General features: G+C 45.6%; 1 protein-coding gene across 1 annotated transcript in view; it reads right to left on the bottom strand.

Annotated features, from left to right (window-relative positions):
- LOC125709741 (parathyroid hormone 2 receptor-like) overlaps nucleotides 1-9,133 on the bottom strand; it is a 41,570-nt gene extending 32,437 nt beyond the window's left edge. The window contains exons 1-2 of the mRNA XM_048978492.1: nucleotides 8,908-9,133; nucleotides 3,082-3,181 (exon numbers count right to left, since the gene is read on the bottom strand). Of these exons, the coding sequence (XP_048834449.1) occupies nucleotides 3,082-3,181; nucleotides 8,908-8,997 (190 nt within the window). The 5' untranslated portion in view covers nucleotides 8,998-9,133. The remainder of the gene's footprint in view (nucleotides 1-3,081; nucleotides 3,182-8,907) is intronic.
- Between the last annotated feature and the right edge of the window lie 18,772 nt (nucleotides 9,134-27,905).

The following is a 27,905-nucleotide window of genomic DNA, read 5'->3' as shown; positions in this document are numbered from 1 at the left end:
TGGTCATTATACAGCTGACCACGCCTCTCAAACTACAGTCTCCTGATGGTCACCTTTCAGCTAACCGTGCCTCTCAAACTACCATCTCCTTCTGGTCACCTTACAGCTGACTGTGCCTCTAAAACTACCATCTCCTTCTGGTCACCTTATAGCTGACCGTGCCTCTCACACTACAGTCTCCTGATGGTCACTTCACAGCTGACCGTGCCTCTCAAACTACAGTCTCCTGACGGTCACCTTTCAGCTGACTGTGACTCTCAAACTACAGTCTCCTGATGGTCACCTTTCAGCTGACCGTGCCTCTCAAACTACAGTCTCCTGATGGTCACCTTTCAGCTGACCGTGCCTCTCAAACTACAGTCTCCTGATGATCACCTTTCAGCTGACCGTGCCTCTCAAACTACAGTCTCCTGATGGTCACCTTTCAGCTGACCGAGCCTCTCAAACTACAGTCTCCTGATGGTCACCTTTCAGCTGACCGTGCCTCTCAAACTACATTCTCCTGGTGGACACCGTACAACTGACCGAGCCTCTCAAACTACAGTCTCCTGATGGTCACCTTTCAGCTGACCGTGCCTCTCAAACTACATTCTCCTGGTGGACACCGTACAGCTGACCGTGACTCTCAAACTACAGTCTCCTGATGGACACCTTTCAGCTGACCGTGACTCTCAAACTACAGTCTCCTGATGGTCACCTTTCAGCTGACCGAGCCTCTCAAACTTCCATCTCCTTCTGGTCACCTTATAACTGACCGTGCCTCTTACACTACAGTCTCCTGATGGTCACCATACAGATGACCATGTCTGTCAAACTACAGTCTCCTGATGGTCACCATACAGATGACCATGTCTGTCAAACTACAGTCTCCTGATGGTCACCATACAGATGACCATGTCTGTCATACTACAGTCTCCTGTTGGTCACCTTTCAGCTGACCAGGCCTCTCAAACTACCATCTACTTCTGGTCACCTTATAGCTGACCGTGCCTCTCACACTACAGTTTCCTGATGGTCACCTTACAGCTGACCGTACCTCTCAAACTACCATCTCCTTCTGGTCACCTCATAGCTGACTGTGCCTCTCACACTACAGTCTCCTGATGGTCACCTTACAGCTGACCGTGCCTCTCAAACTACAGTCTCCTGATGGTCACCTTTCAGCTGACCGTGACTCTCAAACTACAGTCTCCTGATGGTCACCTTTCAGCTGACCGTGCCTCTCAAACTACAGTCTCCTAATAGTCACCTTTCATCTCACCGTGACTCTCAAACTACAGTCTCCTGATGGTCACTTTTCAGCTGACCGTGACTCTCAAACTACAGTCTCCTGATGGTCACCTTTCAGCTGACCGTGCCTCTCAAACTACAGTTTCCTAATAGTCACCTTTCAGCTGACCGTGACTCTCAAACTACAGTTTCCTGATGGTCACCTTTCAGCTGACCGTGCCTCTCAAACTACAGTTTCCTAATAGTCACCTTTCAGCTGACCGTGACTCTCAAACTACAGTCTCCTGATGGTCACCTTTCAGCTGACCGTGCCTCTCAAACTACAGTCTCCTGATGGTCACCTTTCAGCTGACCGTGCCTCTCAAACTACAGTCTCCTGATGATCACCTTTCAGCTGACTGTGCCTCTCAAACTACAGTCTCCTGATGGTCACCTTTCAGCTGACCGTGACTCTCAAACTACAGTCTCCTGATGGTCACCTTACAGCTGACCGTGCCTCTCAAACTACAGTCTCCTGATGGTCACCTTTCAGCTGACCGTGCCTCTCAAACTACATTCTCCTGATGGTCACCTTTCAGCTGACCGAGCCTCTCAAACTTCCATCTCCTTCTGGTCACCTTATAACTGACCGTGCCTCTTACACTACAGTCTCCTGATGGTCACCATACAGATGACCATGTCTGTCAAACTACAGTCTCCTGATGGTCACCATACAGATGACCATGTCTGTCATACTACAGTCTCCTGATGGTCACTATACAGCTGACCGTGCCTCTCAAACTACAGTCTCCTGTTGGTCACCTTTCAGCTGACCAGGCCTCTCAAACTACCATCTCCTTCTGGTCACCTTACAGCTGACTGTGCCTCTCAAACTACCATCTACTTCTGGTCACCTTATAGCTGACCGTGCCTCTCAAACTACAGTCTCCTGACGGTCACCTTTCAGCTGACCGTGACTCTCAAACTACAGTCTCCTGATGGTCACCTTTCAGCTGACCGTGCCTCTCAAACTACAGTCTCCTGATGGTCACCTTTCAGCTGACCGTGCCTCTCAAACTACAGTCTCCTGATGATCACCTTTCAGCTGACCGTGCCTCTCAAACTACAGTCTCCTGATGGTCACCTTTCAGCTGACCGAGCCTCTCAAACTACAGTCTCCTGATGGTCACCTTACAGCTGACCGTACCTCTCAAACTACCATCTCCTTCTGGTCACCTCATAGCTGACTGTGCCTCTCACACTACAGTCTCCTGATGGTCACCTTACAGCTGACCGTGCCTCTCAAACTACAGTCTCCTGATGGTCACCTTTCAGCTGACCGTGACTCTCAAACTACAGTCTCCTGATGGTCACCTTTCAGCTGACCGTGCCTCTCAAACTACAGTCTCCTGATGGTCACCTTTCAGCTGACCGTGCCTCTCAAACTACAGTCTCCTGATGGTCACCTTTCAGCTGACCGTGCCTCTCAAACTACAGTCTCCTAATAGTCACCTTTCATCTCACCGTGACTCTCAAACTACAGTCTCCTGATGGTCACCTTTCAGCTGACCGTGCCTCTCAAACTACAGTCTCCTGATGGTCACCTTACAACTGACCGAGCCTCTCACACTACAGTCTCCTGATGGTCAACATACAGCTGACTGTGCCTCTCAAACTACAGTCTCCTGATGGACACTTTACAGCTGACCGTGCCTCTCAAACTACAGTCTCCTGATGGACACTTTACAGCTGACCGTGCCTCTCAAACTACAGTCTCCTGATGGTCACCATACAGCTGACCGTGCTTCTCAAACTACAGTCTCCTGATGGTCACCTTATAGCTCTCTGAAGAGCAGCGTCTCCCCCGCTCACCTGTGGGGTCGTGCGACGACACGTTCTGCAGGCACTGCACCTTGACATCGTATAGGAGGTACACCTGCTCCTGGGCAGTGATTCCAGCATCCGAGCCCACCTGTAGAGGACCGTCGTAAGTGGATGTCATTTTTCATTGATCATCATGAGCCCCTTGCTTGCTGTGAATGGCTCGTCTCAAGCTACCCAACCTGGAACCTTCTTGCTGTATCGTGTTTCACTAGGTTTTTTCATTTTAGTTAAATTTTCCACCACAAATCAATCATTACACACACGGAATTCAAGGTTAAGTATATTTTCGGTACATAATCAACATCCATCAACAAATCATAAAATTTGCTAACAACATGTATATAATTCACAATTTGTAATGTTCAGTTTTGCAGCACAGTGCAACAACAATATCTTTAATTATTTGTCTCTTTCTGTGAGAATGAAATTACTTAAATTAATTCACATTTGAGACAAGTGTATTAATGCTTTTCAGTACTAAGAAGAGCTCTCTGATTAATACACTCCATATTGGCACATGTGATAATCTTTTCTTGCAGCACAAATGCACCATTTTCGCCAAACTTCATCACAAACTGAAGCCTGTTTGTGGTGTGCGGATGAGTCAGCGACTGCAGTTTGGAGGCAGGAGAGCCCTGGCCTCTGACACTCATCCTACACTCAGCGGCGAGAGATTCTCCAGGGGCTTACATGCGGCCCGTTAAAAAAACAATGCAAAAGCTTTTGATTTATAAAACGACAGAAGATCGCATTTGAGGAAGCCATTGTGACGCATCCTTTACATAGTGATCTGAGTCACACTCAGGGTCACTTCTGAACCAGTGAAATCTGCTTTCTGCTCCGAATCAGTGGCTTGATGTAAAACATGCAGACCATTTACAATAATCTCTTCTCCTTGACTCACTGCTGGTTTGGCTCTGATATGATGTCATTCTGTCACTTCTCATGCCTTAAAGCGCACTTGTAAATAAAAGATTGCTGGCTCCTCTCCTGGAGCCGACACCTTATCGTGGTGGAGGGGTTTGCGTGTTCCAGTGCTCTCAGGAGCTATGTTGTCTGGTAGGGTCACCCAAGGCAAACAGGTCCTGGGTGAGGAAACAGACGAAGTGCGGCTCAGAAGATTCCTACAATGGACAAGATTTTGGACTCACGGCTTCCCTTGCCCGGACGCGGGTCACTGGGGTCCCCCCCTGGAGCCAGGCCTGGGGGTGGGGCTCGAGGGCGAGCGCCTGGTGGCCAGGCCTACACTCATGGGGCCTGGTCGGGCACAGCCCGAACAAGGCACGTGGGTCCCCCCTCCAATGGGCTCACCACCCATGGGAGGGGCCATAGGGGTCGGGTGCGATGCAAGCTGGGCGGCAGCCAAAGGCGGGGACCTTGGCGGTCCGATCCTCGGCTGCATAAGCTAGCTCTAGGGACATGTCACCTCTCTGATGGGGAAGGAGCCTGAGCTGGTGCGCGAGGTTGCGAAGTTCCGGCTAGATATAGTCGGACTCACCTCGACGCACGGCTTGGGATCTGGAACCAGTCTCCTTGAGGGGGGTTGGACCCTTTTCCACTCAGGAGTTGCCCACGGGGAGAGGCGCCGAGCGGGGGTGGGCATACTTATTGCCCCCTGGCTGGGTGCCTGTACGTTGGGATTTACCGCAGTGGACGAGAGGGTAGCCTCCCTTCGCCTTCGGATGGGGGGACGGGTCCTGACTGCCAAACGGCAGTTCAGAATACCCACCCTTTTTGGAGTCCTTGGAAGGGGTGTTGGACAGCGCTCCTCCTGGGGACTCACTTGTTCTGCTGGGGGACTTCAATGCTCATGTGGGCAATGACAGTGAGACCTGGAGGGGCGTGATTGGGAGGAACGGCCCCCCCAACCTGAACCCGAGCGGTGCTTTGTTATTGGACTTCTGTGCTCGTCATGGATTGTCCATAATGAACACCATGTTCAAACATAAGGGTGTCCACATGTGCACTTGGCACCAGGACACCCTAGGCCGCAGTTCGATGATCGACTTTGTAGTCGTGTCGTCGGACTTGCGGCAGCATGTCTTGGACACTCGGGTGAAGAGTGGGGCGGAGCTGTCTCAGGGCGGGGAAGCGGTGCAACATCAACACTGTTTATGGTGGGGATGGTGCGCTGCTGACCTCAACTCGGGACGTTCTGGGTCGGTGGAGGGAATACTTTGAAGACCTTCTCAATCCCACCGACACGCCTTCCGATATGGAAGCAGGGTGTGGGGACTTGGGGGTGGACTCGCTTATCTCTGGGGCGGAAGTTGCTGAGGTGGTTAAAAAGCTCCTCGGTGGCCGGGCCCCGGGGGTGGATGAGATCCGCCCAGAGTTCCTCAAGGCTCTGGATGTTGTGGGACTGTCCTGGCTGACACGCATCTGCAGCATTGCGTGGACATCGGGGGCAGTGCCTCTGGACTGGCAGACCGGGGTGGTGGTCCCCTTCTTTAAGAAGGGGGACCGGAGGGTGTGCTCCAACTATAGGGGGATCACACTCCTCAGCCTCCCTGGTAAGGTCTATTCGGGGGTCCTGGAAAGGAGGGTCCGCCGGATTGTTGAACCTCGGATTCAGGAGGAGCAGTGTGGTTTTCGCCCTGGCCGTGGAACAGTGGACCAGCTCTATACTCTCAGCAGGGTTTTGGAGGGCTCATGGGAGTTTGCCCGACCAGTCTACATGTGTTTTGTGGACTTGGAGAAGGCATTCGACCGTGTCCCTCGGGGGGTCCTGTGGGGAGTGCTCCGGGATTATGGGGTACCGGGCTTCCTTTTAAGGGCGGTTCGGTCCCTGTATGACCGGTGCCTGGTCCGCATGGGCGGCAATAAGTCGGACTCGTTTCCAGTGAGGGTTGGACTCCGTCAGGGCTGCCCTTTGTCACCGATTCTGTTCATAGTTTTTATGGACAGAATTTCTAGGCGCAGCCAGGGCGTTGAGGGTGTCCGGTTCGGTGACCTCAGGATTGGATCCCTGCTTTTTGCAGATGATGTGGTTCTGTTGGCCTCATCGGACCATGACCTTCAACTCTCAGTGGGACGGTTCGCAGCCGAATGTGAAGCGGCTGGGATGAGGATCAGCACCTCCAAATCCGAGACCATGGTTCTCAGATCGGTGCGGCGTCAGCAGTCATGCGGGCGCTGCATCGGTCTGTCATGGTGAAGAGAGAGCTGAGCCAAAAGGCGAAGCTCTCGATTTACCAGTCGATCTACGTTCCTACCCTCACCTATGGTCATGAGCTATGGGTAGTGACCGAAAGAACGAGATTGCGGGTACAAGCGGCCGAAATGAGTTTCCTCCGCAGGGTGGCTGTCACATATGGGTTAAATGCAGAGGACACATTTTCCTGTTGCGGTGTGTCAACAGTGACCACTGATCACCAAATTCTAAATTCTAATTGTAAATAGCATTTAAGTAATACACAGTGACCAAATGTAGATGCCTGGAAGTTTCTTCCCCCAACGGCCATGAGACTCTCTGTTATTGACTCCTTACTGCGCATTGATCTCCCAGGACACCACAGCCTTCTTGCTCGGTACATCCGCACACACTTTGTATATCTTGCGGATACAGCAGTAGCTCCAGAGCCTACGTGTTTGAACCAACCTGAAGCTAATTTAGCCATTGTCCCTGTAACGGAACGTCAGAATGCAGCTTATTGCCCAACTGGCCACTCTCAGCATGCTCCAGACAGGATCTCAAATTGCATAACTGCGATATTTGGTGTGTGCATGTTGCATTTGAATGCATCTCACGGAGCTTTCCACTGCCTTTGTGTACCAAATTCTTTTAAAGGGACCTTAAACCTGTTGCACTAACAAGCCTGAGAGCAGTGTTAATGTGATGTTCCCAGATGCAGACATTCATTTGGAGATCGTTGGCAAGACAGCCATTAGAGAAATGATTACAGCAGATCCCACTCTACCCGTAAGCAGGAAAATGAGATATGATATTTCTATTCAGATTCACAAAGCTCTGCCTACTTAGGATGAGGCAGTAAACTGCTCCTTTGAAGAAAGAGGGCTTCAAAAATCGGATGTTTTCACAGCAGAGTCCATAAGCTGAGAAAGATGAATAAACTAAACCTTTTTGTTTAAACAGCTGTCAGGTTTGTGCTTCTGTAAAGCTCTCTGCAGCATATAAAGGTACTTATTTTTTATAAGTATAATGCCTGTCCACCTGCTAAGCTAATTTTTGTACAGTAGGATAAGACAGAGGCAATCGGTCCAGGACCAGCTATGGATCAGGGAGAATAGCATCAGCTACTGATGGGCAGCAGTATTTATACAACTCAAACCAAGCATTTGTGCTCCCTAGGTTTGGGGGCCCCCTATTGGCCATAAACAACCACTACACGGGGGGGGGGGGTCAGGGATTGAAGTGAATTTCTGAGTGGGGGCCACCCTTGTTCATGTAACCAGGTTATACACTGGAAACCAGCTAATCTTCAGCTAAGGCACGGATGCAGACAGAGAGCAGGAGTAGAGGGGAACACCCCCAGCACGGGAGGAGAGGCGTAACCCTGAACCCCAGTCACACCTACAGCATATGCATCCTGCCACAATACAGAGAGTCGTCTGCACATCTGCTGCAATTAATTTAACCCCCAGCCTCCCAGCCACATTCAGGGAACTCAACGTAAGGATCAACTCACGGCTAGCTGTCGTGAATCTATAAGCGAAACCCGTTTACGTTGCCGGTGATTCTGCAGGAGTGATTCGACATCCCAAAAGCCCTTTTTTCGGTATTATTTCCAATCAGCAGACCCAAAGGCTTTGGCTGCGAAACATTATGATTTATGACTCTCTCAGAAAATCACAATGTACAGGACGCGTAATGAACGTAATGAGCAAACGCGTACATTCAGGTCTGTGTCCAAACCTGCTGAGATGCAAGAGACGAGAGGCCACCCGCGAAACGCGAGAAGCATCCACAAGGAGCCGCATATTATTATAAAAGCATGAAAACGAGCATCAAACTGAGATGGAAAGTGAGTTTCTCATATCCTATCTCGCTTGCCGTACCCCCCACCCCGGCTTTGATGCCGACACTGTTTACTTGACTTTTAATGAGCTCCACATAATTATTGCAGTCTCTAAAGAAGTTGTCCTGACGTTTAGTCCTGCTGGCACTATGCGGCTTTGAGGAGTCCAATTACTGCAATCACCTTGTGGAAAATCAGTAAAGTGCTTCTTACCGTGACACCTCACAGGGTTACTTTTTTGCAACGTGGTGTTACATAAACTCAAAAACATCTAAGGGCGTGTCATCAATAAAATTTGTACTGAACACCATGCACGCAATTATTTATTTGTGAATCAATTCATTTATTTTTCTTGTGTTTATCTATATATTCAGAAATGAATAATATAACTGGTAAATTAAATATAGTTAGACCAGTTCGCATAATTCGTTTAGGAATATTAAAAGACCCCATGTACGGTTACGAATATGTGACAGTCTAGCTGCCATCTTAAAATAGAGCATTTTAATGGAAACAAAACGCTTACTGTATAAAATACGGCATTTTTCGTCTCACAGACGAAAACAATCAAAATGACCATTAAAAAGATGGAACAATTCAATTTAAAAGTCCCGGTAAGAATATATAACTCATCCTGTATATTTTATGCTATTTGATTTGCCAAATGCACCACACGTGGGAAAAAGAACGATGAAGACAAATATGTATATAGCCTGATGAGTTATACGCAGCACACAAGATTAGCAAGGGGAAAGATATATACTATATAAAATACAATATCAAAATATAACAAAAATGTTAAAAACTTGCACAAAACCTGCTTTCTTGGCATTACCTGCGCCTGCACTGAAGTGCAGAACATCCAGATGACTTTGGCGAAGTTCCACAGCAGATGCTTCATCTTCAGCTTCAACTTCAGCTTCATACCTGTTGCTGGACTTCCTGCTATTATATCTGCAGAAGAACTTTCAGTCGCATTAATTTTAACGTTCCCATATGAAAATATTGAAAAATGTCCACTCCGTCTCCCGCACTGTACCGGTCTTCCTATTCATGTAAATATCAGTATCATGGTATGACGTAAAGCAAAAAAAAAAAAGTAAAAGCTGGGTATTTATAAACCAGGCGAGGCGAAGACGCTACGAGTTCCTATCCGAAATGTGCCAGAGCTTGCGATCCAGAAAACCAAGCCGATTTATCACTGTCGCCTATAGTTTGTTTCTATGATAGATTTGTCACCGAAACATCTATAAATAACAGTATTATATATCAAATATGAAGCAAGACTGGACCTGACTGCGAACGGATCGTCTCACGCACAGGTCACTGTCGCCTCCCTCCATCACATCTAAGCTTAAGTCCAGAAACATGTGTGACATCCTTATAATTTCAGAAAGAATGGAGCGCATTGAATCCCGAGTAGATGCACAGCCCACCGTCCGCTAACCCCTGACACGTTGACGGAGGACTGAGACGGAGGGCACCCTAGCTTCTTCAGATCCACTCCTGCCTTTCAATTTGCGGGCAACGGAGTGCGGCTGAGCACGTGGAAAGGGGATCTATCACAGCGCGCGTAGCCTTAGTATTAACCTATTCGAATTTAACGCTGCGACCACGACAGCCATCACGACAGCAACAAATAATCTATATTTATTAAATTGTACTTATATGCCTTTTCAGTGGCTTACATTGCATCTGTTTATTTTGTGAAAATATTTCAAAATTACACCACGCACAGTTCGTACCATGTGTATTGAATATTGTCATGGTGGATTTCCGTTGGTCATTCATATAATTATTTTTATCATTGTGGGAAACTGGAGCCGCTCTCCACGGTGCTGAAAGTCCGCTGGACAAGGCGGAGGAGCATCCAAGCCCCCTGCGGGAAACTGCGGGACGAGGAGCTCGCAACCTCTCCAGCGCTGTTCCTGATTTCCACACAATTAGAGGCTACGCATGGACAGCTATAAATAAATAAAGCTCAGTGGCTGGCTTTTAATCTGCAGTGTTTGCAATAAGAGTCACAGTCGGCTTTTTCTTGTATTGTATTACCCTCCTGCTGACTGTCTATGAATTTAACGATTGTACTCTAACACATATTTGAACAACTAAAATCTATTTACCAATAATGTTAATATTGCCTTTATTTTCATTTTCAATGTTTTCCTCTATAAAAGTCGAATAATATCTGATCATAATAAAAAGCGATGAAGTAAGAGGAAGTGATGAAAATAGGACTCTGATCGTCTATTGTACTGCAAAATAATTGTAATTGTAAAGAAAATAATAATGAAAGTGCAAAGAATGACGGGATGGATTCATTGGACCTTTAAAATTGTTTGCAACCTTAGTGCCTAATTCGGAATTTTCACTCCAGCCACCAGAAAAAACCTCACAGTGGTCCATTGGGACAAGTGTGCTGCTGAGGTATAACTCACTGCACGGCTGCACTCGGGTTCTCCTCCCTGAGATGGTTTGTCTTGTGGCGGGTGCGGCAACGTGCTATAATCAGCGCATGCTCCGTACCTCTTACCGTAGTTAGTGCTTGTTACTGTTATAGCATAATAGTATAATAATATATGGAATAATTATAGCATGGAACGGCTAAGAAGGAGTCATGTTGAGCATAACCTCATTTCCAGGGGTGGACTAACTTCTCTGGGGGCTCTTGGCGGACATGGGTAGTCGCTATGTAAGTGGGTCATTTTAGATAGGCTTATTTTTTGGAGCTGAAAGACAAACCAGAGGGAATAAAAACTACAGAATATCAATAATATTGTGACTCCTCAGGACTTAATTGCTTTTGGACCAGCAGGCATTGTGCCAGACTGTACATAATGCAAATACTTGTGTAAATAATATCCATGACACAGTATGTAGGTATGTCAGTGAATGTAGGTGTGTCTAGTTGTAATGAAGTGCCGAGTATCGTGTTTCCCATTGAAGTGTGTTTGTAATCCCCCCCCCCCCCCCCCCCCCCCGATGGTGTTCGACGTGTGTATTGTCCGTGCAGCTTCTGGTACCTTTCTGGCGATTGCGGCAAGCAAACGGTATTTACTGTCATTTGCATCTCTGCACATTAATTCAAGTATGTCTCACCATGCTAACAATGTGACAATATGCTAGTCAAAGTATGGGGTGCCAGTGGTAAAAGTACTGATCAGGGCGGGGACGGGAGTGAGGGGTGGGGAGGCGTGGGGTGGGGTGGGGTGTCACGCCGGCGGATCGATTGGAAAAACTTAATATATTATTATAGATTATAATATTCTAACCAAAATAGTCACATAAATGGACATTTGTTTGGAGTGGACATTTGATCTATGTGTTTTGTTACTAAAAAAAAAAATTGAGATCACCAGGGGGTCCTACAGTGCAGAGCCAAGGGTAGTTTGCCACTTCATTCTCTGCCCAAAAAAAAAATAAAAAATCCACCTCTTCTCATTATTGTAAAAAATGTCTCTGCCGAAGTCTCAAGCTGAATGGATACGGCTTCCGGGCAGTTACTTCAGGACAGGCATTATGTGGGCTTCACAGGACAGCACCGGGAAATGTACCCCTTGGCGATTTAGCCCCCTTCCCCAGTGTCGCCTCTCATCACTTTACCCCTGAGTCACCACTGTCAGTGGTGTAAGGGTCAGCTTTTCACTCATATTCCTCCAAGAAACCTACACGGGAGGGAGTGACAGCGCAGCAGGAAAACCAGCTTACCGCTTAAACTGAACTATGGAAAAAGTACAAGTTCCCATTCCATCCGATGGCCAGGGAACTATGCTGACTGTGTCGTTTGTCTTGCATAATGGTTCCAGGGAAGCTGTCAGGGTCAGCACCTGTCCAACCCTGCCTTTCGTATCTCCTGCCCTTTTGGCCAGCAGGTGTTGCTGGTCATCCAGCTCTCCTCCCTGTCACTTCCTACAGCCCTTTAGTTTTCCTTACTCCCCGTACTGCCACATAGCTCAGTGGGCTGAGTTTTCCATTCCCAAGTCTTAATTGCTTCCCTTGGTTTTCCCTCCTTGTGCTGTTTTGGTTTGTGTTTTGTGCCGTCAAGATTTTGTAATTATTTTACTTTGCTAGTTTCCTAGTGTCAGATTATGTTTCCTAGTTTGTCTGTTAATCTTCTTAGTTCCGTGATCGTCTTTGTTATTAGTTCCACCTGTTGCCCGTTTTCCTACGCCAATACTTGTTAAGTGTTCTACCTGTTGTCTCTGCTGATTGGTCGTTTTTGTGTCTTGTGCCGCACCTGCCCCCTCTTTAGCGCAGTTGTCTTTTTGTATTTTAGTGCCTGCCTGTGATCTTTTCATTAGCGAGTCGTTGTGTGAAGTTTCTCTGAGTGGTAATTACTGTGCTTATGTTACTGTGTATTGCATTCTGCCTGTTGCTTAGTCCTGTTCCCGTGGTTGCCTGATTCCTTTAGTTGGTCTATGTATGGTTCTGTTAGTTATTTTCCCCTGTTTAGTTCTGACCCCTCATGGTCATTTTGTTTCGTATTTTACCCCAGTGTGTTGTGCTTCATTTAATAAACCCCCTCCCGCAATCAGTGTTTTTTATTTTTATGTTTCCTGCCCTTGTCATTCAGATGTTTTGTGCATCAGAAAATGTTTGGATTGTGCCAGTTTTATATTGATAACATTACTTTACATTTTGGCTGTCATGTCCGTGGACGGTGATTCATGGACTTGGGATTTTGATGACACTGACATATTCAGTGACGTAAATACTTGCTTTTGAGACATGGACTAAGGATTTTGAAGAGGTTACCTGCTTTTGCTGGTCATCCATGATGTTTTGCCATTTGCGCTTAAGTATTTTGAGAAATGCACTTGCTGTTATGCAAATGTTAAGTCTGTTGTGAGACATGCACCATAGCTCTAATACAATATGTAAGATAATACAAGTTTCCATAAATAAATTTGCAGAGCAAAATCATCAGACCATAAACAATATGTAACAGGATTTTAAACATAGAAAATAAAGTAAACTGAGACCAACCCAAAGCTTGTCCTCAGTAGATAGATGGACAGTGATGTCATTCTGGAACCTTGCAGTGTTGGGAGGCTCTTAACCGGGCACTTGCAAGTTTTCTCTACTTTTGAATTGTATTTGTTGTTCCTTTTTCATTTTAATGAATAATTCTATGTTTTTATTCTGTGCCTGAAGGACCAGTGGCCCATTTTGTGTTTCCATGAAGCGGTTTGCTCTGGGATCCTCTCATCCATGACATTCCTGGTGCTTCACTTGTGCTATTATGCAGTTTTTTTGCTGTGACCCCCGTCTTCATATGCAACATTTTTAATCAAATCCTGTAATTATGAAAATAGAGCTCAAAACACAGCCTTTGTTGAGCTCTCATAATGGCGCTATTTCAGGTTTATGTGATTAGCGTTTACTATCCTTTCTCTGTCAGCAGCTTTGATTATCGTTCTTATTAGCTGACATTAAGCAGAGCTGGCAGGGCCCGAGTCAGCAAACCTTATCAATGTGACCGTCAATCTGCGGTGTGATGCACATCGGCATAAATCAGCAAAATGTGCTGTAGAAGGGGGGAAACTGGGCACTCTGAGTCACGGAAAGGAGATGCCTGTATCACTGGGTCGCCAAGAGGAACAGCGCATTGGAGGAGCCCATTTTACTACGAGGAGCCTCAAATACAAGTGAAGAATGGTATTGAAATTGCAATTTAATGAACTAGTTCTCCAGTTTGTTGAAAATCTGCAAAACATTTTGTTATTGAGGCAAGCTAATACAGTAAAACTGGTAAGGCTTTACATTAACTGCACCTTCATAATGCCTTTGTAATACATTCATAGAACATTCAATGCACCTTCATAATGCCTTTGTAATACATTCATAGAACATTCAATGTACCTTCATAATGCCTTTATAATGCATTCATGGAACATTCATAAGCAGCATGTAAGTATACCTTAACATTCAAAATTCCTTAACAGCTTTAAATATACTTTTAATTATCAAACATTCTAAATGTATAAGGATATGATGTTTGTTTTAATGTATATTAAGAAATGTTAATACACGTGTATGTTAAGGAATACTTAAATGCTGCTTATGAATATTCTATGAATGCATTCAAAGGCAATACGAAGGTACAGTTAATGTAAAGTATTACCAATTAAAAATGAATAAAGTGCCTACAGAGTGACACGCTTTGCTGTCTTTCCGCCTGTTCCACTATCATTTACCTTGCAATCTCATGTTGCATCTAATGTCCAATTTCATCTGACATTTTAAGAACACAAGAGTAACTGCCCTGCAGCATATCCTAGTGCTGCTGGATAGGAGAACTTTTACTGTATTTCACTGAATTTTGTTTTGAATGCTGGCATGTTTCAGAATGATCCTCCAGGATCACCCATCACACAGGACGCAGATGCTAGGACTGGGGCTGCCGTCTCTCACGGACAGTCACACACTATGGACGAAATAGAGGAGCCTATAAGCCTGACTGTGCAGAAGGAGGCTAGGGTAGCCAGGGGAACCTTGCAATCGCCATCATCACCAGCAGGGGGTAGGGTCAGAGCCCTCCTCCATACCCAGCGAGTCACCATTGTTTATCATGTGAGATACCATACGCCTGAAGGACACTGATAATGACTGCCAAGCTAGAATGAAGTGCCTTAAGACTTGATTAGACCCTTATCTTTAACGTCACACATTTCCCAGTTAGATGAATAATGTCATATGAATCATAATACTATCGACTTCACTTTGATGTCTCAGAGACCCTTAAGTGAGAGAAGAGAAGCCTTATCAGAATAAGTACAAAAATGGGAGAAATCATATATTTCCAGGGGAAAGAGATATAAAAGCAGCTTAAATTCATCCACCATCCATCCATCCATCCATCCATCACAGGTTTGCCTGAGGCCTTGAGCTTCTCTCAGGCAGCATAGAGCACAAGGCACGGGTCACCTGGATGGGGCACACCATCAAAGTATGTCAGCAAGTGTCATATGGTCACTGGGGTCACTGTGTGAAGCATCTTGATTAAGGGAAAATGGTCCTTTGTGGCTGAAACAGAAAATCCAGCTGCTTTGAGTTCAAGGATGTTTCATTGTCCTGAGCAGGCCTCAGCTGATTAATGGGGCAGAGAGCACATGCCCATAGCTCAGGAACTCTCCCTTTATATCGCTCATCAAAGCAGAAAGGCGTAGGAAACCGGACACGGAGTTTGTGAAGGGCATCTTGGGAAGCGTGCTCTCCTCATGCTTTTTTCTTAGCTCTAATCCAGCGCCATTCAATCATCACCACAAACAGCTTCATTAACAGTACAGACACTCCTCTACTTACCAACTTTCAGACATACAAACTAAGAGGACCGTAAGTCCAAATTGCGTTCCTTGGGCTCCTGTTTCCTGTCCTGTCCTAGTACGACTTCTGGCCGCTACTCCCGCCACGTAGCAGCGTAGCGTGCGTACTCCCAGCATTCTAGTTCTTTGTATTTGCGTATACACTTAAGATGATGTTGAATAATGACTTACAAACATTTCAAGTTACGAACGGCTGTTCGGAACGTACTGTATCTCAGTCGTAAGTAGAGGAGCGTCTGTATTTTATAATCCAATTACTGTAAGTGGCTTCTGTCAGAGTGATTATTTTAAAACTGTCTTAAACAATGCTTATTTTTGCGTGTTTTTTTGAGCACAGTAGGCTTCTGTGACCAATGCTCAGGATGTGTTTTGCACATTAATATTTATGAGCCTTGCAGAAGGTCTACAAATTTAACAGACCATTGAATTCCTTTAAGTAAAAGCAGTTGTCGCAACAACAGAACAGGTTAAGGAAAATAGGATATCATTAACATTCGCAGGGAGTAGCATGAACTATATACCCTGGGACCTGCTGGTTTGCATAGCCAACAGGGCAGAGAGTATGCTGAGTGCATGGACAGAGGCGGCACTGTGCCCGCTGACTGGCAGGCCTGCTCGGATGGGGTTAGAGCTGAGCGCATGGACAGAGGAGGCACTGTGCCCGCTGACTGGCAGGCCTGCTCAGATGGGGTTAGAGCTGAGTGGTATGACTGAGTGGATGGACAGAGGAGGCACTGTGCCCGCTGACTGGCAGGCCTGCTCGGATGGGGTTAGAGCTGAGCGCATGGACAGAGGAGACACTGTGCCCGCTGACTGGCAGGCCTGCTCGGATGGGGTTAGAGCTGAGCGCATGGACAGAGGAGGCACTGAGCCCGCTGACTGGCAGGCCTGCTCGGATGGGGTTAGAGCTGAGGGGATGGGCAGAGGAGGCACTGTGCCCGCTGACTGGCAGGCCTGCTCGGATGGGGTTAGAGCTGAGGGGATGGGCAGAGGAGGCACTGTGCCCGCTGACTGGCAGGCCTGCTCGGATGGGTTTAGAGCTGAGCACATGGACAGAGGAGGCACTGTGCCCGCTGACTGGCAGGCCTGCTCAGATGGGGTTAGAGCTGAGTGCTATGACTGAGTGGATGGACAAAGGAGGCACTGTGCCCACAGACTGGCAGGCCTGCTCGGGTGGGATTAGAGCTGAGTGGTATGACTGAGTGGATGGGCAGAGGAGGCACTGTGCCCACAGACTTGCAGGCCTGCTCGGGTGGGATTAGAGCTGAGTGGATGGACAGAGGAGGCACTGTGCCCACAGACTGGCAGGCCTGCTCGGGTGGGGTTAGAGCTGGGTGGTGTGACTGAGTGGATGGACAAAGGTGGCACTGTGACCACAGACTGGCAGGCCTGCTCGGGTGGGGTTAGAGCTGGGTGGTATGACTGTGCTTCAAAATTCGGAGGGTTGCAGGTTTGTGCCCAGCTTCCTCCTGACCCCATCGAAGTGTCCTTGAGCAAGACACTGAACCACAGATTGCTCCCGGTGAGCAGGTTGGCGCCTTGGATGGCAGCCTCCGCCACCGGTGTGTGAATGTGTCTGTGGATGGGTGAATGTGAGGCAAAATTATAAAGCGCTTTGAGTGCTTGTAGGAGTAGAAAATGTACTATATAAATGCAGTCCATTTACCATTTCAGCCATCCATGTACGTTTCAAATGAATGCTCTGGGGTTCAGGTGCTTCCCTGTGTTGTTGTGGGGTTTCTTCCAGGTTCTCTGCTTTCCCCCCCAAAGTCCAAAAACATGCTAAGGTTAACTGGAGTTGCCAAATTCCCCAAACGCTGTGTGTGCCCAGTGATGGATTGGTGCCCCATCCTGGGTTTTTCCCGTACAATTTTTATCAATCCACTAAGTCCTAATTTCAGACCAGGGCAATAAGTATGAACTAATGTGACTGTGATGTCTGCCTTTACTGTGGTCAGCTGGTCTACACAGAGACGCGGCAATTGGTTTCAATTAATTTGCACAAGTGTGTAGGCTCCCACGGGGTGCCGTCATCCACTCTTTACTCTTTGAGTGCTCAGGCTGCTCTAATGTCACACAGCTAAGGAATTTGAGCTCAAGCCCGGAGCACAGAGAGGTCAGGAGAAAGACAAGGTTGCAAAGCCAAGCAAAATTAGGCACCAAGGCACAGAGCAGCACTAAAAGCCAGCAAATGAACCCAAACCAATCAGACAAATTCAGATCACATATGCAACAGAACCAGCGAACTAAGAGATTAGAAATAGATTCAGAAACCCACAAAGCCAGACCAAGAGGACAGACTGGGAAGCAGGAAGAAGCAAATAGCAAAGCTGAAGAAGGAGCCGCTTCTCAGGACGAGCCTAAATGCGCTGATGGCAGGTATGGCTGATCCCACATGCAGGTCACTGGGAGGTGGACAAGGTCATCGGGGTGGGCGTGGCCATGGGGAATGGCCATGCGTGCAGCAGGTACACTGGATTCTGAGTCAGCTATGACAGTGTGTTTTTACAGATTTAGGGCATTTTACCACCCACGTAATCATGTTCAATAGCCACTAGACAATACATTTAAAATAAAAATGAAGTTATGTTTTCCACCATGTGTAATTAAAATCCTCTTGAACTTTGCTTGTGACCCCATTGAGTCCTCAATACTAGATATGAATGCAGAGATGTAAAGACGCTCAGTATCTGCCTAAATAATTAACAGAGTGAAAAAACACACAAAAATATGTGACTATGTGTGCGAATAGTGTTTCTGATTTGTAGGTCATGGGCAGACCTGGCTGCTGCAATTGAAGAATGGGTGGGATAGGGTTAGATACCCTCCCTGAAGACCATCTCAAGGCTGATGTTTCATTAGGCAATAAGAAATGGGAGGTTATTCCATGAAACAGGAGCTGCTGTTTTGCTCTGGTTTGATTTACTGATGATGTGCGGTACAACGAGATGGTAAGTAAGCCAGGAATACTTATGCTACTCAGAATTTTATGAACAGGTTGCTGTTCCTCCTGGGTTGAGCTGACCTGAGGGCTGCCCCTGAGATCAGCCAATCCAAATAGCTCCTCATAGTCATGCTTTTTTCTTAAAACTGTTTTTTTATGTAATTGTTAAGTCACGGGGGGCGGCATGGTGGTGCAGTGGTTAGCACTGTTGCCTCACACCCGGGTTCGAGTCTCCGCCTGGGTCACATGTGTGTGGAGTTTGCATGTTCTCCCCATATCCTCGTGGGGTTTCCTCCGGGTACTCCAGTTTCCCCCCACAGTTCAAAGACATACTGAGGCTAATTGGACTTGCTAAATTGCCCATAGGTGTGCCTGCGTGAGTGAATGGTGTGTGAGTGTGCCCTGCAATGGGCTGGCCACCCATCCAGGGTTGTTCCCTGCCTCGTGTCCATTGCTTCCGGGATAGGCTCCGGACCCCCCGTGACCCAGTAGGATAAGCGGTTTGGAAAATGGATGGATGGATGTTAAGTCATGTGACTTGTTGAACGTGTAGCTGGCATCAGCCTATGCTACGTCCTGTTACTGCATTCCCTGTGGTAAACTGGGGAAAATCCTTTAAACTTCTTTGTTTTGTTAACATACTGATTTAAGAATCCTCTAGGTAACTGGTCAACATCAGGTCCAATTATGAAAATAAGTCTTTTGTTCTGTTATGATTAATTTATCAAGAAAACATTTTTTCTTGCTTCCATGTATTGCTGGTGCATCCTTTGTTTCATTGTAACTTCCTGTTTTTGGGTATTCTCCTTGCTACACTGTAACATCCCTGTTATGGGATATCCTATTTGTTTAATTGTAACTTCCTGTTTCTGAAATGCAATTCTTTCAAAATATAGAAACAAATGTGCTTTTTCTTGGGGCATAAAACTTCTTTACAGAGCTTTGAAATTATTGTCTGTCTGGGGATAATATACAATGTTATGTTGCTTCTATAAGTTTTAATGGGAAAATATCCTAATAAACAAGAATTCTTCCATCTCAAATGGAACATAATCTGGGCATCTTAGTTCTGCTTTAGAGAAATGTGAAGTTTTGATACAAGAGTTATGCATTATGTAGACATTTCAACGATGCATCAATGACGTCAACATGACTCTACACATTGATGTCATTGATGCATTGTTGAAATGCCTACATAAAATGTCTACAGCAGGCGAAATGCTGGACCCACCTCTTTGCCTGCATTAAGTGATGTCATGATCACACCATGATGGCTTTTCTGCTGATCCTCTATGGGGAGGAGATCTCGCTATGAGGAGCTCATGTTCTTCCTGTTCCCACGTGTATATTCTGCCCACAACCAATGGGAATGAGCTGTCAAGCTTTGCATCGTTTGCAAGGTCACTCACAAAGCTTTCCAGGGGAATATGACCCCCTCATAGATGCATGAATCACTTGTGACTTATTCTCAGGAATTTTATGTTCCAGGATTGAACCCTTATTACCAGGCCATGAATCTTGGGGTAATGAACGAGAACGAAGAGGCTGAGCTTAAGATGTGGTAAAATTCTGAGCTCCATTGAGCTGAGCTGCTCGCCCTGTTTGCTACATGATCAAAATCCTGAATTTATTAAGGATGGTTGGGAAACAACCTTCTCCGAATTCTGACATCAACCAGTCAGAGTAAAGCTGCAAAATGCATCAGAGCTATAACATCTTTTATTTATTGCATTTGTCACTTTCACCAACGACAGCCTTGTCAACCTTCTCTAAAAAATCTTCCAGTCATTCCTTCAAACAAAAACGAAAGACTTGCGTAGAGACAGGAGAAAGAGAGACTTCAAAGGTACTTCCTTATTCGCCGCCCCCACCGCCCCCACACCCCTCTTGGCCCGTCAGCGGTGGTGCAGGAAGGGCGGCTGAATCTTTCATTCTGGCTCTTTCATGCACGAGCCGGATTTCCTGAAGAAAAATGATGCATCAGCTGGTGACTCGTCCCACACAAGACACATTAATGGATGCAGTGGGAGTTGGACACTCCATGCTTGCACTAAGAGCTTGGTGATGCGTATGGCACTACTTTCACCTGTTGAACGTTCCAAGGCAATGGACACTTCATCTACAAAACGTCTCTACCCAAGTCATTAAGTGGTGTGGAGAGTTCAAAAAACACGCACGCTGTCTATCATGGTCCTACCTTTTCAGGAAACCTCAGTCACGTAGCAAATCTCTGTGTCTTTGATCTTCACCTGCATGCATGAAGGTTCTTCTTTGCTAGGAGAACAGAGAAACTACTACGGTGACTTCACTGGAGTTTTTTTCTGGTCTATTCCAACACCACCCAATAGTTGGTCACCTCAGTCACATCACCTGATCTGCTCCCCGCCCTTAAAGGTGAATGTCACGCTCCTCATCTGTACTATTACACTTAAATAACCTCTTGTGAAACCCATATGGCCTGGAGTACTGAGGTTTCTAGCTCCTACGTCTGGTATGTCTTGCACACAAAGCACTCACATCTCAATACCAAACAGGACTACACGATATAGATGATTTTATTATTATTTTTCTGATTTCACCCAAGGAACATAGAATTTACTGCAACCCCCCCACTCCATCATCACACTGAACAAAAGACAGAGAAGTTTTTCTGAGCTGTTTTTATTGATTGAATCTACATGAATGGTACAGTTGGAGGAAACGGCAATGTCAAGATCTTATCTTTATTGGTTTGTATTCTCCTGGTCCAGCTGTCCTCTGGGTGCTCGAGTTGCCCATTGCAGTCCAGAAGCTCTGTTGTGTGCCTTGTGACAGACTAGCATCCCATCTCGGATAGGTTCCAGGCTCACTGCAAACCTAAACCTCATAAGGGATTGGGATATGGATGGATGGTTGGATTGATTGATGGATGGATGGATGGATGGATGGATGGACAAAGCATTTAACTTGACTTGTTATAACAAGCACTGGATTGTATGCATAGGAACATTTCAGTTTTTCAAACACTTTGATTTAAAGACACATCAAATAGTTGTGGTGCCCCTTTGAAAAGCCCCAAGCTCTCCTTTGTTAAATGCTCTCCTTTGTAGTCTTTTGACTATGTGTGCCAGGAATGTGTGATAGGTGGTTTGAAAAGTTCTGCCAGGCCATCAGAAGAGGAAATGTAGAGGTGTGGTGGCCCTTTTTGGCACTGCAAAAAAAAAAAAAAAAAAAAAAAACAGGGTGGATTAATAAGTTAACCAGCAGGGGGCGTGGTCGTTAAGTACATTACCTATAAAATGAAGGTTGCCAGTTCCTAGAGGATCCCTGCTCCTTAACTTTTGTACAACATGCATAATCTGAGCTGGGCTTGCACAGGATTTTATACATCAGTTATTTAATAACCTCAGGGACTCACTCTATGTGCCATCAGTCACCTTTATCGTTAGATGGTTCACTCATATATTGCCTTTTTGCATTGGCAGTCACCTGTATAGGGACAGATATGAAAGGATGTGAAATTTTCACAGGGATGCAGCTGAGCTGTAATACTGGGGAGCTCATAATACCCTGCAGGTGTGTGTGTGGCGGGGGGGGGGGGGGGGGGGGGGGCTGGGTGGCAGTAAGGTACCGAAACAACATTGTTTCTTCTGAAAGTGAACTTCATATCAAGCGGCTCTTCTAACGTGCAAAGTGAAAACATTCAGGACAACATGCTAATTGGGAAATATCCCGCAAAACTGAAAGTCAAATAAAGCGTTAAACTCCTCTGAGTCACACGCTCACTGTCTGCACGCTAAATTACATCTACTCTGTAATGAACTGCATCACTGCACGGATTTGTTTTATGTCTTTTTTTTTATCTTACCTCACCCTAATTGGGCTTTTCTGGATTTAGTTTTGGTCCTTGACCCTGTTGCTATGGCAGTGTTTTTTATCCATAATGAGATGTTCCGTGGGAGCAGTGATCCTCGTGCTGTACTGCGTATTTTTTCCATCTATTCAGTCCAGTGTTGGCTGTGTAAACATGACCAATCACGGCCAAGACCCAGGAAAGCCAGCGACGCAGGTCACACCAATAAGGCGCACGTCTGAAATAGTGATTCGGTCAAAAAAGAGCCGAGTTACAAATAAATACTGGAAAATGTTTTTCTCAACAGGTAAAAACTAGAAAAAGTTTTAAAACTCCTCTAAAACTCAAATATTTTTCCTTCCCCCCTTGTCGCACAGTGGCGCAGTGGTTAGTGCTTTTGCCTCACGCCTGTGGGACGCGGGTTCGAGTCTCCGCCATGGCTCCTTGTGTGGAGTCTGCATGTTCTCCCCGTGTCCTCATGCCGTTTCTGCCAGTTACTCCAGTCTCCTCCCACAGTCCAAAAACATGCTAAGGGTAATTGGAGTCACCGAAATGCCTGTAAGTGCGAATGGTGTGTGAGTGAATGGTGTGTCAGTGTGCCCTGCGATGGGTTGGCACCTCATCCTTGGTTGTTCCCTGCATTGACCTATAGGCTCCACACCCCCTGTGACCCTGAATAGGACAAGCAGGTACAGAAAACTAATAGGTGGATGATTTTAGTACCATTAACCATTTCCACTTAAGTATTGAATAATGCTGAGGCCTGCTCACTGCCTTCTTAAGGTGTCTCTGAGGCACAGTGAGAGGCTGTCTCTCTGCCCACGTTACTTCAGGCTATCGGCCAGTGAATCTAGGTGGTGAGGAGCCCACACCCCGCACATGCTCAGTATCTCACGCTGGTTAGAGTAATATATGATGGAGGGGTAAGAGTTTCATTCTCAGCAAATACTATCCAATCCTAACAAGACTACTTACTGCATAAATAGAAAATCTACAATGAGTTACAGTAACATTACATCAAGCCAGTTACTTTCTGCCACACGACAGGAAAGGCAGGCAGCTCGTGTTGTGAAAGACATACTTTACTGGACAAGGCAAGTTGAGCAACACAGTGAAGGAAACAGGGAGCAACTCATTTCATGTTCTCGTATTTTCACTGTGTTTTGGCGGTGAGTTTGTAACGCAGGGAGGTCGCAGCGGCACATACGCAGTTTTGTGGGCATAAATTGGCAGAAACCCAATGCCCGTCAACGAGTGCAAATCTGAAACAAACGGAAAAGGCGATTTCACATGCCAGCTTGGCCAGTACGTTACTTCACTATAAATGACAGAGGAAGCTGAGATGCACAGTGCTGACCTTCAATCCTGCAGGCTCAACTGACCTTGCTTGCTTGGAGATTAATCTCCCAATGCTCTATGCTGGAACCCCACAGGCACTGAGTAAAGCTGTAGTACTGGCATTGGTATCTCCAGTCTCCAATGTCTCAGAGGTGCTTTCCAATCTGTCAGAATAGTCCTTAGGTTCCTTATAATCAAATGCAAGATTTTAGCAATAAAGAACCAGGTGACATTCAATTGGATTGTTGGCAAAATTCTTGTAACAACTAGATGTGTGTGCTTGATGCGTCATTATTAATTTTATGGGAGCTGCTGTGATGCCTGTCATTTCATTTCCTTTCCCTTCTCACTGATACCTGCTATTTCAAGCTGGTCTCATTTGAGTCTTCATTTATTCAAGTACCACACTGTTGATTCAACAAGCCATTTTGTAAAGTGCCAACTCAATTTCTCTGTATTTCATGAATCCGTACATATCACAGGAAGCCATTCACGCTGAGTGTGACCCTCGTTTTCCCCCCACACTAATCGGTAATGAGTACTTACTACAGTTTCCATTCCAGTTAGATTACCATTCTATTCATAGCGGCAGGCAAGTGAACGAAAGGATCTGTTAAACGTCATGTAAGAAAAGCTGTTTCTCTTCCAAGTTGTGATGACAAGGAAAGGCAGCTGATGAATGGAATCAGGACACACTCCAGGATGTCTGCAACCACAATTCAATACTTCCGTCTCTTGTGCTGAGTTTTGAGATCTCTAGATTGGATTCTCCATTTATAAATAAACAGTACATTGGAATTTGCTGAACATGCAGTTTTACTTCTCATGATTTAACAGGGGCCAATCGACACAGAGCTGCATATTAAACACAGGGTCCCCAGAGTGAGCAGGACAGCTTTATTTTTAGAGATTTACCCTGACCTCAGACAGATCAGGTCTCCATTGCCTTCCAGTTTAAACTGCAGCCTGCAGAGTGCAGCATTTTGGGATTTGTGGAACCTGAGATTCTCAGTGAGGTTCTGGGAGCCTCCACTCCAAGATCTGTGTGCCTCTTCACTGCGGGAACGGAAGCTTACTGCTACAAACACTCAGCCAGCTACACAGACAAATAATGATTTGAACTGAGTGCTTATGTTTCATTTATGAGCCAATTGTTGACCTAATAGGGACTAGAACGTTCCATTCTTGTCACATATGTCGATGAAACAAACCAAAGTCTTGTAGTTTATACTTAAAACTTTGTTCATGTTCATCTGAATTTTAAATGTGCCTGCTGGACTTTAGTATAAAACCACAGGAATAAAAATCACGCCAAATTAACAGCAGCTCCATAGCAATAGCGACTGCTATGAAGGATTTACTCTTTCTTCATGCACACGTAGAAATCATGGCACCCGCAGTATCACACATATCAGATTGCCATTATAATGTTTTATCTGCTTTCAGTTGCTGGCTTCTCACTCGGGCGGAATCTCTGACTGACGAGCTTTCGAGCTTGACAAGGCTGAGAGGCTTTGGCACAATTCAAAGATAAAAGGGAATGGAATGAGACTCACAGGGTTTTGGTCAAGGACTTTTAAAGGGGCAAGAAGGTAGAGCATACAGTAATGCATCCCCCAGAGGGTATATTACATAAGATGTATGTCATTCTCTACAGGAGTTAAATGTCCATATTTTTCAACACAGTCCATGGCTAATGATGCACACAGTCAGCAATATTTAGAAATGTTTGTGCGCCAGTGTAACTAATTGCTGACTTGACTTATTTTTCACCTTCCAATTACTCGCACCGGTCAGAACCAGGAGCCTCTCTCAACACTGCATCCTGTATGGGATGCTATTCCATCAAAGTGCACATGCTGCAGGTGATTTGAAGATGCAAGCTCTCCCAGCTGCAGGGTGTTGGACCATGTGAGGAATCCCATATGACACAGGGGGATAGACATACAGTGCACTCCAAGCACTGGTACAAAGCAGCAGCGCTAGCTGCTTTGGCACTGCATGGAGGATAATAGGACACCCGTTAGTGGCTAATCACCCATTTGAGACTAATCACCCGTTTGAGACTAATCACCCGTTTGAGACTAATCACCCGTTTGAGACTAATCACTTGTTTGAGGTTAATTGCATGTTTGAGGTTAATAGCCTGTTTGAAGCTAATCACCCGTTTTTGGGCTGATCACTCGTTTGAGGCTAATCACCCGTTTGAGGTTAATCACTTGTTTGAGGTTAATTGCATGTTTGAGGTTAATAACCTGTTTGAAGCTAATCACCCGTTTTTGGGCTGATCATTCGTTTGAGGCTAATCACCTGTTTGAAGCTAATCACCCGTTTGAGGCTAATCACCCATTTCAGGCTAATCACTCGTTTGAGGTTAATCACCTGTTTGAGGCTAATCACCCATTTCAGGCTAATCACTCGTTTGAGGTTAATCACCTGTTTGAGGCTAATCACCCATTTGAGGCTAATCGCCCATTTGTGACTAATCACCTGTTTGAGGCTAATTTGAGGCACTAGTTACATACCTCTATTTCCATAGTGTACAAGTGCTGCTCTTTTGACCGTTGCTTTCTGGAAAATGATTAACAAAGGCAAACTTCCATTGAAAACCATATCAATTATATATAGTATATACGTGGGCGTAGGAATCAGGGAGACGGGGAGGACATGCGCCCCCCCAATATTTCATTTTGATTCATTCATTCTCCTGAATATGTAGACCTTTGTTTTTAAATTATTAAGTTGTGCCCCCCCCATCAAACTCTGTCCTACGCCATTGAATATATATATCCACCATTCCAAACAAAGCAGGCAGGTTTTTAATTAAAAAAGAATTTCAAACTATTCAGACTGCTGAAAGTAGTGCCTGGATGTTATTATGCATATGATCAAGTTTTTACGTGACGCATAAACAGTGCTATTTGCGGGATTTCCGATATTTCCTTTCTGAGACTTAAGTTGTTTTGTAAGGATGTGCAGATCGATATTGAAACGTTGATTCTTTCGATATAAAAGGTGTCACATCGATTTTCTTCGTACCTGATCATTTAAATGTTTGCATTCTAGGCAGGGCCATAAGGAGGGAGAAAGGGGACTGTCACGGTCGACGCCCATCCATCCCTGTCCTACGTGTTATGTCTGTGTTTGGCCAGCAGGTGCTGCTGGCCATCCTCTTCCCTGTCTCTGTCTCAATGTGTTCCACTTGTTCCCAGGATTGCTGTGTAGCTCGGTGGGTTGAGCATGTGGTTCAGGGACTGTTAACTCACTGGTCATGGGTTCGAGGCTGTCTTCTGTAGAGCCTCTGCTCTACAGTATTTGCTGATTTTCTATGTCCCCCCCATGTTTGTTATGTTCTTTTTGATTTCCTAATCTTTGGTTTGCCCCGCATGTGTCTAGTTCACTTGTGTATTTTGATTCCAAGTTAATTATTCCTAGTGTAATAATTCTGAGTGTGTGATTAATGTTCTTAGTTTCGGTGATTGTTAGAGTTCAAGTTCCTCCACCTCTTGCCTGTTTCCCCATATCGTGTTGATTGGTTAATTTTCTCAGTTGCCACATATGCCCCCTCATTAATCTGGTTGTCTGTTTGTATTCAGGTGTCTGCTTCTACTCTGTTCTTTAGTTAGTCATTGTACTCATGTTCCTGTGTGCATATTACTCTGCTTGGTTTCCCTAGTCCTGCTGTCTAGTTGTATTATTATTGTTTCCTTAGTTTGTTAATCCTTGTTTTTGCTTTGACCTCTCGAGGTCCCTTTATTCTGTGGTTTCCCCTTTCGGTGTTCAGTTCTGTTTATTAATAAACTCCTCTGTGTCTGAGTTGCAAGTGGATCGTCACATTTGTTGCCATGACAGAGGACCCAGTACACTGCCCCCATTGGCTAATCTCATTGTGAGTACCCTGAATAACGGCATTAGTATTGTGATACCAACCTTGGTATTACTTAGTATATGACTGAAAAGAAAATTGTCTGTTGTATCACTCATTCTAAATCTAAGGACTTTGCGTGGCAAAATGAGGGGGTTCATATTCGATATTCAGTTTTCTAGCTTTAATAACTTTTAACGGACGTAAGGTGGGGCGTTTTTAATGACAGGCTTGTGATGTACGGTACACAGACAACGATGCACACCGATTATTTTTTCACTTCAAACCATGCATTTCGTGATTTGTGTAAAATCGTGTTAATAGCTAATATAATACGTCCTTTCGGCTGTAATGACATGGTGGTTTAGCATTTTGGGCTCATGGCGACTGTTGCACACCCCTTTGTTTCCCAGATTGCTTTACGTACGAATTTTAATAAATTAATTTTATTTAGATTTTCAGATTATTTTTGTCTGTGATCGTTATTAATTATTATATTGGATCCACTTAAAGTGCAATGGGGCGATAC

This window comes from Brienomyrus brachyistius, chromosome 16 (assembly GCF_023856365.1).
Source record: "Brienomyrus brachyistius isolate T26 chromosome 16, BBRACH_0.4, whole genome shotgun sequence".
NCBI classification, from domain to species: domain Eukaryota; kingdom Metazoa; phylum Chordata; class Actinopteri; order Osteoglossiformes; family Mormyridae; genus Brienomyrus; species Brienomyrus brachyistius.
The sequence above is the reverse complement of the archived record's forward strand: the minus strand, read 5'-3'. Positions and strand labels throughout refer to the sequence as shown.